The following is a 14,991-nucleotide window of genomic DNA, read 5'->3' on the forward strand; positions in this document are numbered from 1 at the left end:
CCCACACTCAGCTGAGTGCACACTCCAGAGCCTGAGTGACAAGTAATTGTGCCTTATAATAGTCCTAATGTAATCTTATTCTGCATATTACCCCTTACGGACTGGGCTGTGGTATTTACTATGCCAGTGTCCGCTGTCTGATCCAGTTATTCCATTACCTGCCCCCAACCCTCACTCTTTAAGAATATCAATGTATCTGCCCATATTATGTAGCCATTGTCACCTGTTTCAGAGCAGGTTTATTTACAAATGCTGGGTACACAGTGGAGCGACGGACATTCGTTCCCACATCTGCCAGTCAACAGTGATTGTGCGTCCATATTGGATGACTAATGAATGACATAACGATCACTGTTCCGTCATTCATTAACAATACACTGGCCGCTAGGGATATCGCTAGGTTTCATGTGCAGCACATGAAAACAGTCGACCGTCGCTAGCAACCATGCACAATCATGCGTACACACTGAGTGATGTAGGCGATATGACGTTCCGAAACGGCATACCGTCCCAACATCGCTCCAGTGTGTACCTAGCTTAAGATTCGGGTTCTAAAACCCTGCGCTTCCGATCAGGTTTTTTTTTTTTTTTTTACAAGCCGTATTTTGCTGGTAAAATCATTTCCATTTTCAGGCACAAACACGAGCGTATGTGTCGTGTTTTAGAACTCAATGCTTAGTAAATTAACCCCTAGGTTTTTTTTTTTTAAGGGCTTGCAGTCAGGATGTTTGGTGTGCATACACAACAAGGTTTCCTCCATCATCAAAACCAAAACTCAGTTCTGGAAGTTCTTAAAACATATATCTGTATTTGTTTAACTATACTAGTGTTTTTTTCTATAAGGGAATATCCATTTCACGTTTAGTGATCGTTGAACACCTATTATGGCGACGGCATCTTATTACATTGGGGAATACTATCATATATGACACACCTCTCTCATCAGCTACTTGTATTCTCTCAGCTGAATCGTGATATTCTATCATTTATGGTTATCCCCATGCTATGTATGTAACTGTACAAGAGATATGCGGCAGGTGAGCGCTGTAATGAAAAGGGGGGGGGGGGGAGAAATAACAGGCGCAGATTTTTGTTTTCAATTTTTTTTATTTTTATATTTTAGTTTTTTTTCATTTTAATTTTTTAGTTTTTTTCCATTTTTCTTTTACATATAGGTAATAAAAAAATATATTTATGTACATCGTCATTTTTGGCTTGAGGAGCCTGCACACGCCGAGTGTCCAGCATCTGGTTTTCCTTTATTGCTCCTCTCCCTGATGTCACAGTGAGATAATACATACATACCTCGGTTTCTGTGACTAAGCTATACAATATTGACAACATCATACAAATTCATCCCGTAGTTTTTGCGTAATGCCGGAACGAACAAACAAAAATTCCGACAAATGTTTTTTGGTCTCCGAAGTTCATACATGCCCATGAAGTACAATTCTCCAAAAACATTTATATGTGCGCACACACACAAAAAAAAATTACACCTTCATTATAAGTAGAGATAATGCACCAGATTGATGGCAGCAATGCATAGTACTGCGAATGCAGCATAAGGTAACATATTAATACCCTGTACATGTGATCGGGGACCCCGGTACTGACCGGCCAGTGTCTATAACTGAAATGAGAACAGCATTAGGTCTAGTAAAGGAGAAATACAGGACACTGGGGAAATTAAACTCTCTAAGCTCTTACCAGTAGGATGACGTTATTATAAGTTAGTGAATGACTGCAGAGCTACAATGCCATCCCCATCACTGGCAGGAACTGTGCTCAGGAGGAGGGACAGGCATGTGATGGGAATCATGGTGCGGTGTCTATAGGAGTGCACCAAACATCCACCAGGAACCTGACCCTCTAACAGAGTAACTATGAGGGTTGTCCAAAAAGTAATGCCTAAATGCTCATAACTCTGAAATAATACGCAACATTTATTTGAAACTTTGTCAGTTTGTACTTTAATATGTCTGCTAGCTATATATGTATTTTTGTTTAGGTAGTCCAAGAAATACCATGCAATCCGAGATGAAACAAAGAGCCGTCATTGAATTTCTGGAAAAAGAAGGCTGCAGTGCTACAGAGATGCACAGAAGACAGAAGAAAGTGTACGGTGAGTGTACAAGTGACTATAGCAATGTCAGAAGGTGGATGAAGCGTTTTCAAATCGGGAGAATCGTCCGTGTGCGACAAACCTCGTGGTGGCAGATCATCAACTGCAGTGACAGCAGAGAACCAACACAAAGTCGATGCCATGATTCAGAAAGACCATCGTGTGACCATCAGAGATGTCAGTGATGAACTTGAATGTAGCCATGGTACTGTAAAAACACTAATCAATGATTTGGGATATTGTAAAGTATGTGCTAAATGGGTTCCAAAGCAATTAACCAGGGATCATAAGGCCCAGAGGGTGGAAGTGTGCAATGACCTTTTGACCAACTCTGAGACGTTTTTGGAAAATGTCATTACAGGAGATGAGACCTGGGTATTCCTTTATGACCCAGAAACAAAGGCCCAATCAAAGCAATGGAAACACCAACGTTCACCTAGGCCAAAAAAGTTTAGATCACAGCGATCCGTAAACAAAGTCATGGCCACATTCTTCTGGGATTGCCGAGGTGTTATTCTCATCGATTACTTGGATCAAAACCAATCAATCAACAGTAATCGATACATTATTACACTTAATAACCTAAAAAAAGCCATCCTCAAAAAAAGGTCAACACTTCCACTGTCAAATGTCCTCTTACACCATGATAATGCCAGACCTCACACTTCGATGGCAACATCTGCGGCCATTGCCAAAATGGGGTGGGCAATAATGCCACATCCACCATACAGTCCTGATTTGGCCCCTTCTGACTTTCATCTGTTTGGCCCTCTCAAATACTGTTACTGTGGTCAACATTTTGAAGACATAGAGGTTGTTAAAAACACCATACGTTCCTGGGTCAAACACCAACCACTGGAATTTTTCCAAAGTGGATTCACAGCTTGGGTTGAGAGGTGGAGAAAATGTTTGAGGGCAGATGGTGAATTTTTGAGTAGAGTCATTCTGTTACTAAGACTTCAAAGTATTTTACTGCACATTTTTAAATCTGTATCTATAATAAAATTTCAGTTATGAGCATTTAGGCATTACTTTTTGAACAACCCTCGTATATATAATTCCAGTGTACAGTCTAAGACCTGACCCCTGGAGGAGGGAGTGGGGCCCACTGTGGGCTCCCCCCAGACCCCCGTGTCCCAGTCCGATCCCAGTGAGGTATATGTTAAGCCCTGAGTAACTAGTCCAATCTCCTGGTTTCTGCCATATTCCAGTCTCACTGAATATTGTAGAGTTAAAATACAATTGTCCAAACAGCACGTGTACAACAAAGAGTAGCGTTCCCTCTAGGCTGTTTTAGCGGGGCGCCGCACCCTGCCCTATTTCTAAAGGGCAAAAAGTAATGGCCGGACCCGCCCCCAAGAGTGACGAAATGGGGACGCGTCTTAAAGACACGGCCTCTTTTCGGGCTCAGATGGGCCCTTTCTCTAGGTCAGGGACCGGACCTAGAGTGAACACGAAAAGAGCATATATAGGAGTTAAAATGGCTAAGAACAGTCAGGTGTTCAGATATGTAGCGCTCATCAAGCACGTGTAACGCCAGCTACACACGACAGGTTTTTTTTTTTTTGATCAGGTCGATTTTGGGGCAAATTGCACGCCCCAATATCTGTGCTACACATTATGCAGTATTTCCACAGAAGCTACCGATTTTCCACCACACCACACCCATTTTGTATCTGTCCGCCCACATTGAGGATGACTTAATGATCTGCTGATATTTCCGATGTCTTCCTGTCACAGAGTATGCGCACACACTGGCCAAGAACGAAAATCTCTGGCTCAATTTCCTGATATCGAGCAATCTATTGGATAACCGAAAGAATGAGTTTGTGGACTTTAACCCTTTTATCGGCGAACCGCTAAAACGAACGTTCGTACACACTATACAATAAATCTGGCTGATCACCCGATTATTGGCAAATCGGCTCAGTAATTGTATAGTGCGGAGTTTCCCAAACACGATCCTCAAGGCCTCAACAGTTCAGGTGTTAGAGATTGCCATGGCTGAGAACAGGTGGTTAAGTCAAATTGACTGAGGTACTTAAGTCACCTGTGTCCAACCATGGATCTCTCTAACAGCTGAACTGATGGGAAGCCTTGAGGACCGCGTTTGGGAACCTCTGGTGTAGTGCGTAGATAGCTTAAGTAAGTGCCGGAGAAATCTGGTCCTGGTGGGTGGGAATGGTGTGACCGTTTGCATGGATTAAGATTTGGCGCTCCAAAGAGGCATGAGGCCCCTGTTCAGAAATAGAAGACTGGCAGATTTTCTTCCCATTTCTTTCAGGTTTCTCCTCAGGAAATTGCACACAGACGCTCTCCCCCCCTTCAGCCGATTCTGTGTCAGGAGCCCTGAAAAACAAAAATGTTCATAAAAATACAAAAATATTGAGGAGGCAAAAACAAAACAAAACACTGTTTGCTGTAGCCAGGCTTCTTAGAGGATGTTACTACAGTGACATTAGCACTTGGCATATGGAAGTGGTCAGTTGTCGGCCATTGTGCGCGTTTATTTACAGGTGACACCTGTCACTTCCCGGCTTTATCCTTCCACACATCCCCTAACCAGCGACAGCAGCGAACTCTTCCACCTGTGCATCCGGTATCATTCTGTAACTTATGTCGCTCACAGGACCAATTCAGAGATGGTCACTACTGCGCCCGCTCTACCTCTATGTCACACGCTCAGCGGGACTTGTATGTTATGCCCACAATGTTCTTGCCAATACCACTGTCCCATTCAGGGCGCGGCTCCAGAGCTAGTCGCGCCCTGTGCGGCTGGGTGTATGGCCCAACCAAACATGGGGGCGTGGCCGAATCACCATAGGCAACGCCCCTTAAGTGACATTATTTGGAGGTCGTGCCCGCATGGCACACCTCCTGTGTAACGTCAGGCACTTCGGCCAATGGGTGGAATCGCTGAAATCGGGATGTTTGGGAGGGGTGGTGCCCTTGTTCAACCGCAGTGGTCGAACACCCTAAGAGCCGGCCCTGATCCCATCACCAGCTAAAAAACGCTTAAAGCATATTAGCGCAGGGTAACTGGTAAAGTAGCCTGTTCTCAGTTACACAGCCTACAGCATTAAGATGCATTTTAATGGGGTAATGGTGCCAAAAAGAACATTAACAGCCGCTCACCTTCCCGCCCTGCAGCACCTTATAAATGAGTGATGGTGATATATCCGGTATGCAGTTACGATAATATCATAAGATATTTTAATGTGCTGCTTCACAAAAATGCCTGGCGACAGGTTGGTCGCTAGTACCAGATATAAGAAGTGCCAGTCTAATAGAGGAGCGATGGTCAGCCATCCGCTCTCTAAATGACCTTTCGGTCTTGCCGATAATGAAAGGCCACACGGGCAAACGATCTGATAAACCACAAATTTGCTCTTGCACGTAAGATGATGCCGAATACTAAATCTATTACCAGATAGTGGATGATTATAACAATCACCAGGGATAAGAAACCTGCAAGTAGTGCACCTAAAGCAACCATTGTTACATGAACATACCTCCCAACATGACCCTCTCCAGGAGGGACACAATGCTCTGGTCCTGGACTTCCCTGGTAATTTATGATTGGTGGAGGCTCCAGGGGTGGGGCTGCAGCACAGTCCAAACTTCAAATAGGGGAGTCACACCAACTGCCAGTGAGTCCCAGCCAGTGATGTTGGCAGGGTGTGACATGACAGTGGGTGTGACTCCCCTATTTGAATTTTGAACTGTGCTGCAGCCCCGCCTCTTACCAGGGAAGTCCAGGACCAGAGCATTGTGTCCCTCCTGGAGAGGGTCATATTGGGAGGTATGTATTAAAATATCCTATGATCGATCATGTCCCCCTCTACTTAGAGGAGGTAACAGATGTAAATTGCTCCTTCAACGTGAAAGTCGATGGGATTATGAGAATGGATACTATTGCCCCCAAAGGTCTGAATGACCACCAGTGGCGGAACTCCCGGAGACAATGGAGTCGTTTGCCGCCGGGCGCCAGCCCTGAAGGGGGCACCTGGCTCCATTGTCCCCCGGCCGTTCCGGGCACTGCCGAGGAGCTGCATGGAGAAGGAGCGCCGATCCTCCAGTGGCATAACTATGGGTGGTGCAGGGGGTACGGTCGCACCCTCTGCACCCTCCATTTGCTCCTTCTTTCCCCCCTCTCCCCGGCCGCCCGGCGCCAGCTGGAGCTCACTCCTGAGCTCCGGCTTCCGGGTCCCGCAATGCACTATGGGAGTGATGTCATGACGTCACTCCCATAGTTCCGAGGAGCAGGCGCCGGGGACGGATGGCAGCAGCACTGGAGCGAGGTTTAAGGTATTTTTTTATTTTTTTTTGTGCGCGCGCGCACGGCGGGGGTGCTCATTACAGGGGGCACTACAGGAGGCTTACTACTGGAGGCACTAAGGGGGCTTACTACAGAGGGCATTACTGGGGGCACTAAAGGGGCTTACTACTGGGGATACTAAGGGGGCTTACTACAGGGGCATTACTGGGGGCTTACTACAGGGGCACTACAGGAGGCACCAAGAGGGCTTACTACAGAGGCCATTACTGGGGGCACCAAGAGGCCATTACTGGGGGCTTACTACAGGGGGCTTGCTACAGAGGCCATTACTGGGGGCACTAAGGGGGTTTACTACTGTGGATACTAAGGGGGGCTTACTACAAAGGCCATTACTGGGGGCACTAAGGGGGCTTACTACTGTGGGCACTACAGGGGGCACACTACTGGGAGCACTGCATAGGGGGACAACTACTGGAGGTACTGCATAGGGGGACCATTACTGGGAGCACTACATAGGCGGGCACTGCATAGTGAGACCTCTACAGAGGGCATTGCACAGGGGGACCACTACTGGGGGAACTGCAGAAGGGGGCTGCGGCAGCTGGGGCTGGCATAGGTACTGGGGGGGTGGTTAACTTTAATTGGGGGTGTGGGGGGGGGTGCACCAACTTATATCTTGCCTCCGGGCACCTGGGATGATGTTACGCCACTGATGACCTCTTAGGTTTAGGGTGCTTTATACGAGTAGTTACTATTTAGGTGTGCCTCATTAATTGCTAGCCTTTAGGATTCTTTTTGCCAAGTCTGTAATGTATACTGTATGTGGTCACATTTCTAGTATCATGTTATATTTACTTATAGTTTATACTATATGCATATTACCCCTGCTTAGTATGGTGACTCTACGTTGCTTACGGTTACTAAGATACATTGGTGGTGGGTGGTGTCACATGATCGCACGGACTGTCAGACAGATGCCACTGGCTCTGCTGAAGTCAGCGTCCTGCGCCGCTGGCCAGGGGACGCATTTTTGCGCCCAGGTGCCGTATGTTTCACTAGTGGTGATGTCTAACTGGTCAGTCTGTTTTACTTGCTTATTCCTGATGACAGTGCTGATTAAACAGACACTGAAACTTTGCAAATACAAATGGATATTGTGTATTCATTCTGGTTACCGCGAGTGCCGCACCTGGATGGGATTATATATATAACACACTGCAGAGCATAAAGCCGGCACACCTATGTATCTACTGCAGAGCATAACCCCGGCACACCTATGTATCTACTGCAGAGCATAACCTCGGCACACCTATGTATCTACTGCAGAGCATAACCCCGGCACACCTATGTATCTACTGCAGAACATAACCCTGGCACACCTATGTATCTGCTGCAGAGCATAAAGCTGGCACACCTATGTATCTACTGCAGAGCATAACCCCGGCACACCTATGTATCTACTGCAGAGCGTATACCAGGCACACCTATGTATCTGCTGCAGAGCGTAAAGCCAGCACATCTATGTATCTACTGCAGAGCATTCAGCCAGCACATCTATGTACCTACTGCAGAGCGTAAAGCCGGCACACCTATGTATCTACTGCAGAGCATAAAGCCAGCACATCTATGTATCTGCTGCAGAGCGTAACCCTGGGACACCTATGTATCTGCTGCAGAGCATAAAGCCAGCACATCTATGTATCTACTGCAGAGCATTCAGCCAGCACATCTATGTACCTACTGCAGAGCGTAAAGCCGGCACACCTATGTATCTACTGCAGAGCATAAAGCCAGCACATCTATGTATCTGCTGCAGAGCGTAACCCTGGGACACCTATGTACCTACTGCAGAGCATAAAGCCGGCACACCTATGTATCTACTGCAGAGCATAAAGCCGGCACACCTATATACCTACTGCAGAGCATAAAGCCGGCACACCTATGTATCTGCTGCAGAGCATAAAGCCAGCACATCTATGTACCTACTGCAGAGCGTATACCAGGCACACCTATGTATCTACTGCAGAGCATAAAGCCAGCACATCTATGTACCTACTGCAGAGCGTATACCAGGCACACCTATGTATCTACTGCAGAGCATAAAGCCGGCACACCTATGTATCTACTGCAGAGCATAAAGCCGGCACACCTATGTACCTACTGCAGAGCGTATACCAAGCACACCTATGTATCTACTGCAGAGCATAAAGCCGGCACACCTATGTACCTACTGCAGAGCGTATACCAAGCACACCTATGTATCTGCTGCAGAGCATAAAGCCGGCACACCTATGTACCTACTGCAGAGTGTATACCAAGCACACCTATGTATCTACTGCAGAGCATAAAGCCGGCACACCTATGTACCTACTGCAGAGCATAAAGCCAGCACACCTATGTACCTACTGCAGAGCGTATACCAAGCACACCTATGTATCTACTGCAGAGCATAAAGCCGGCACACCTATGTACCTACTGCAGAGCATAAAGCCGGCACACCTATGTATCTACTGGAGAGCATAAAGCCGGCACACCTATGTACCTACTGCAGAGCATAAAGCCGGCACACCTATGTATCTACTGCAGAGCATAAAGCCAGCACACCTATGTACCTACTGCAGAGCATAAAGCCGGCACACCTATGTACCTACTGCAGAGCGTATACCAAGCACACCTATGTACCTACTGCAGAGCATAAAGCCGGCACACCTATGTACCTACTGCAGAGCATAAAGCCGGCACACCTATGTATCTACTGCAGAGCGTATATCAGGCACACCTATGTATCTACTGCAGAGCATAAAGCCGGCACACCTATGTATCTACTGCAGAGCGTATACCAGGCACACCTATGTATCTGCTGAAGACCTGCACTCATCTTAATATATAAAAACAAATGTCCTGACTGACTGACCAACGCCCAGCCCAGACCCCAGCACCTAGAAACATAACAATCGGGGAGTATATTCCGTCCATGACGCTGGTGCCCACTAAGGAGGGATTTTTCGAAATACGACTCCAAACGGGGTGAAAAAGAGTGAAATGTTTCGGCTGCACAGAGGTGTTTGGGTGACAAAGTAACGTGTCCAAAATGCTGCGGTACTGCACGATGCATTGGACGATGGCGTAATGTGTAGTTCCATGTTGCATTTAGCCACATAGCGTCGTTCATCTCGTCGTCCCATCTGCGGTGCTGTACAGTGGATGGGAGGCTGGGAAGAACGACCCAAGGGCACGCAAGAACGGGCGTACACTATGTGATCCTCACGATATATCATTCTGATCTGTGGTGGTCCGATATATCATGCAATAGATCGCCTAATGTGTACCTGACCATACATACATGTTAATTATAATATATACACATTATATATATATACATATATACATATACACACACACGCTGCCCCCATAGCCCCACACACGCTGCCCCCATAGCCCCACACACACACTGCCCCCATAGCCCCACACACACACACGCTGCCCCCATAGCCCCACACACACACGCTGCCCCATAGCCCCACACACACACGCTGCCCCCATAGCCCCACACACACACGCTGCCCCCATAGCCCCACACACACACGCTGCCCCCATAGCCCCACACACACACACACTGCCCCCATAGCCCCACACACACACACACTGCCCCCATAGCCCCACACACACACTGCCCCCATAGCCCCACACACACACTGCCCCCATAGCCACCCACACACACTGCCCCCATAGCCACCCACACACACTGTCCCCATAGCCACCCACACACACTGTCCCCATAGCCACACTCACACACACTGCCCCCATAGCCACACACACACACTGCCCCCATAGCCACCCACACACACTGCCCCCATAGCCACACACACACACTGCCCCCATAGCCACCCACACACACTGTCCCCATAGCCACCCACACACACTGTCCCCATAGCCACACACACACACACACTGTCCCCATAGCCACACACATACACACTGTCCCCATAGCCACACACATACACACTGTCCCCATAGCCACACACACACACAGTCCCCATAGCCACACACACACAGTCCCCATAGCCACACACACACAGTCCCCATAGCCACACACACACAGTCCCCATAGCCACACACACACAGTCCCCATAGCCACACACACACACTCAATGCTGCCCCACCCATAGCCCCGCGCACACACACTGCCCCCATAGCCACACACACACACTGCCCCCACAGCCTCACACACACACCGCCCCCATAGCCACACACACACACTGTCCCCATAGCCACACACACACACACACACTGCCCCCATAGCCACACACACACACTGCCCCCATAGCCACACTCACACACACTGCCCCCATAGCCACACACACACACACACTGCCCCCATAGCCACCCACACACACGCTGCCCCCATAGCCCCACACACACACGCTGCCCCCATAGCCCCACACACACACGCTGCCCCCATAGCCCCACACACACACACACTGCCCCCATAGCCCCACACACACACACACTGCCCCCATAGCCCCACACACACACTGCCCCCATAGCCCCACACACACACTGCCCCCATAGCCACCCACACACACTGCCCCCATAGCCACCCACACACACTGTCCCCATAGCCACCCACACACACTGTCCCCATAGCCACACTCACACACACTGCCCCCATAGCCACACACACACACTGCCCCCATAGCCACCCACACACACTGTCCCCATAGCCACCCACACACACTGTCCCCATAGCCACACACACACACACACTGTCCCCATAGCCACACACATACACACTGTCCCCATAGCCACACACATACACACTGTCCCCATAGCCACACACACACACAGTCCCCATAGCCACACACACACAGTCCCCATAGCCACACACACACAGTCCCCATAGCCACACACACACAGTCCCCATAGCCACACACACACAGTCCCCATAGCCACACACACACACTCAATGCTGCCCCACCCATAGCCCCGCGCACACACACTGCCCCCATAGCCACACACACACACTGCCCCCACAGCCTCACACACACACCGCCCCCATAGCCACACACACACACTGTCCCCATAGCCACACACACACACACACACTGCCCCCATAGCCACACACACACACTGCCCCCATAGCCACACTCACACACACTGCCCCCATAGCCACACACACACACACACACTGCCCCCATAGCCACCCACACACACTGTCCCCATAGCCACCCACACACACTGTCCCCATAGCCACCCACACACACACTGTCCCCATAGCCACACACATACACACTGTCCCCATAGCCACACACACACACACACTGTCCCCATAGCCACACACACACACACTGTCCCCATAGCCACACACACACACAGTCCCCATAGCCACACACACACACAGTCCCCATAGCCACACACACACACAATGCTGCCCCTCCCATAGCCCCGCGCACACACACTGCCCCCATAGCCACACACACACACACTGCCCCCACAGCCTCACACACACACCCTGCCCCCACAGCCTCACACACACACCCTGCCCCCACAGCCTCACACACACACCCTGCCCCCACAGCCGCACTTACATTTCAATAAAAACTGGAAAAATGGGGATGTAGTAATACCTGTCATTGGTAGTGCCCCCATAGCCTCACACACACACTGCCCCCATAGCGCCACACACACACACGCTGCCCCCATAGCCCCACACACACACACTGCCCCCATAGCCCCACACACACACACACTGCCCCCATAGCCCCACACACACACACACTGCCCCCATAGCCCCACACACACACTGCCCCCATAGCCCCACACACACACAGCCCCCATAGCCCCACACACACACACACACTGCCCCCATAGCCCCACACACACACTGCCCCCATAGCCACACACACACACTGCCCCCATAGCCACACACACACTGCCCCCATAGCCACACACACACAGTCCCCATAGCCCCACACACACACACTGCCCCCATAGCCCCACACACACACACACTGCCCCCATAGCCCCACACACACACTGCCCCCATAGCCCCACACACACTGCCCCCATAGCCACACACACACGCTGCCCCCGTAGCCCCACACACACACTGCCCCCGTAGCCCCACACACACGCTGCCCCCGTAGCCACACACACACACACCCTGCCCCCACAGCCACACACACACACACCCTGCCCCCACAGCCTCATACACACACCCTGCCCCCACAGCCTCACACACACACCCTGCCCCCACAGCCTCACACACACACCCCTGCCCCCACAGCCACACACCCTGCCCCCACAGCCACACACCCTGCCCCCACAGCCACACACCCTGCCCCCACAGCCACACACCCTGCCCCCACAGCCACACACCCTGCCCCCACAGCCACACACCTTGCCCCCACAGCCACACACCCTGCCCCCACAGCCACACACACACACACACACACTGCCCCCACAGCCTCACACACACACACCCTGCCCCCACAGCCGCACTTACATTTCAATAAAAACTGGAAATATGGGGATGTAGTAATACCGGTCATTGGCAGTGCATGTGCACACTCTTCCATTATAGTATCACGTACCTTGTATATTGTACCCGGGGGGCTGGAGATCCATTCTGTATGGTGCCGTTTTTCTCCCCATGTCTGGCTGATTTGTTCTTGTAACATTTCTGGGAATATAAAGTACATCATTATAGGTTGTGTGACCGCACAGGGCGCCCCCCCCCCCAGGGAGCACACAGGCACCGTGCTTACACAGAACACCCAGGAGATCACACGTACCCAGGCACAGTGCCCCAAGGGAGCACACAGGCACCGTGCTTACACAGAACACCCAGGAGATCACACGTACCCAGGCACAGTGCCCCAAGGGAGCACACAGGCACCGTGCTTACACCGAACACCCAGGAGATCACACATACAGCTCCCCAAGAGTCACAGGTGACCACGCACAGAGCGCCCAAGAGTCACACACCCCGAGGAACCCCAAGAGTCACACGCACAGAGGAGCACCCAAGACACCACATGCCACGTGCCCTCAGAGAGCACCAAAGAGACGTAAGCACCCGCACACAGCTCCCCAAGAGATCACCAGCAAGGTGCCCAGGTAGGTTGGTGCTAGTGATAAGTTATGTATCACATTTACGGTTAGGAGATTATGGTATAAGTTAATAATTGTGCTTTGCAGACAATGGCAACAAGAACAGTATGTAATCTAATAGGAGTAATAGTAACACAAATCTATACAGTGCATCACTGCACAGATATTCTCCATAATGAGATTATTAGCATCATTCTGTTATACTTTGAGCCCTCTTAGGACTAGACACATGGACTATATGTAAGGGTTACATAAAGGGGACAGAGATTTAGGGTTCTCTATATATGCTGTCTCACAGTGTCAGGGGTTATACTCTGTGCAGGCCCAATCTGCTGTACAGGTAACCCTGTGGGAGGTGTGATTCACATCAGCCAATCAGAGTGCAACTGTCATGTACCTAGTAGATCAGAAAATTAAGGCAGAAGTCTGGTTGCTAAGGGTTACGCCACCTCTTCTCAGCACAGAGTACAGCAATTACCTGACAAGACCTCAGAGTCTCAGGACTGATGTAACCAGCGTTCCGCTCACAGCACAATGTAACCAGGGGGGGGGGGAAATGTCATTATGGAGTAAGCACCACGCCGGGAGGAAACCAGGGTGTATAGGAGAATATCAGATGTGGGGTACTGGGGAGGGGGACACAGGACAGGTCGATATTACTCACAAAATAGATGATGACAGCAGCAGCAGCAGCAACAACAAACGCAATTGTCACAAATGCAGTAATGGTGAATATGGTGCCAGGATGTGACCTTCCAGAATCTGTAAGAACATAAACACAGAACTAATATACAGCACAGTTATCACATGGATATTACACGCTGTTTCCTCTATCATGTAATGTTATATAATAATATACATATTACATGTCTCATAACTGGGAACTACATGTCACAGCGCATGTCCCTGTATGGCGGGGTATACAATGCTGCGGGGCCTGGCTCAGTCAGTATGACACTATGGGGGGGTATTCAATTAGGAGCAAAAAGTCCATGCTGGACTTTTCGCTCCACATCGGAGGTTTTATGAGAATAAAGTATCAGGCGCGCGCCCGCTTTATCCCCGTATTCAATTATTAATGTGCGAAAACAGGAGCCGGCGGAAAGTTAAGTATCAAAAAAAAAAAAGGGCAATTTTTGGGAATTGTTCCTGGGACCCCCCTAAAGATGTTTAGACATGGGGGATAACAATGGGTACCCCCATTTTTGCCTGCAGAAGGAAGTTGGGGTTTGTAATAGCCGCGGCAGGTGCATAAATGTCGGTAAGAAGAAGTGGTGAAGAATAGCACTTAGAAATTTTTTTTGTTTAAAAAAAATATTTCCATCAAATTTGGGGTACATGAAAATGGATGCAAGCATATTTTTAAATCTCTAAAGTAATTTTTTAAAAATTCATCAAAAATGCACCCGCCGTTACTAACTGCATTCTTTAAAACACCTGCCGCATGCATAGGGACCCTCCAGAATTAATTTTG

The 14,991-nt window shown here is 49.5% G+C and overlaps 1 protein-coding gene across 5 annotated transcripts in view; it reads right to left on the reverse strand.

Annotated features, from left to right (window-relative positions):
• Nucleotides 1-1,109: 1,109 nt before the first annotated feature.
• Nucleotides 1,110-14,991, reverse strand: part of LOC148478141 (uncharacterized) — an 82,098-nt gene continuing 68,216 nt past the window's right edge. For all 5 annotated transcript variants that reach the window (XM_088455896.1, XM_088455895.1, XM_088455893.1 and 2 more), the window contains 3 exons: nucleotides 14,182-14,279; nucleotides 12,998-13,086; nucleotides 1,110-4,474 (listed from right to left, as the gene is read on the reverse strand). In XM_088455896.1, the coding sequence (XP_088312022.1) occupies nucleotides 4,267-4,474; nucleotides 12,998-13,086; nucleotides 14,182-14,279 (395 nt within the window). In that variant the 3' untranslated portion in view covers nucleotides 1,110-4,266. The remainder of the gene's footprint in view (nucleotides 4,475-12,997; nucleotides 13,087-14,181; nucleotides 14,280-14,991) is intronic.

Source organism: Taudactylus pleione, unplaced genomic scaffold (genome assembly GCF_031769625.1).
Source record: "Taudactylus pleione unplaced genomic scaffold, aTauple2 ptg000677l, whole genome shotgun sequence".
In the NCBI taxonomy this organism is placed as follows: domain Eukaryota; kingdom Metazoa; phylum Chordata; class Amphibia; order Anura; family Myobatrachidae; genus Taudactylus; species Taudactylus pleione.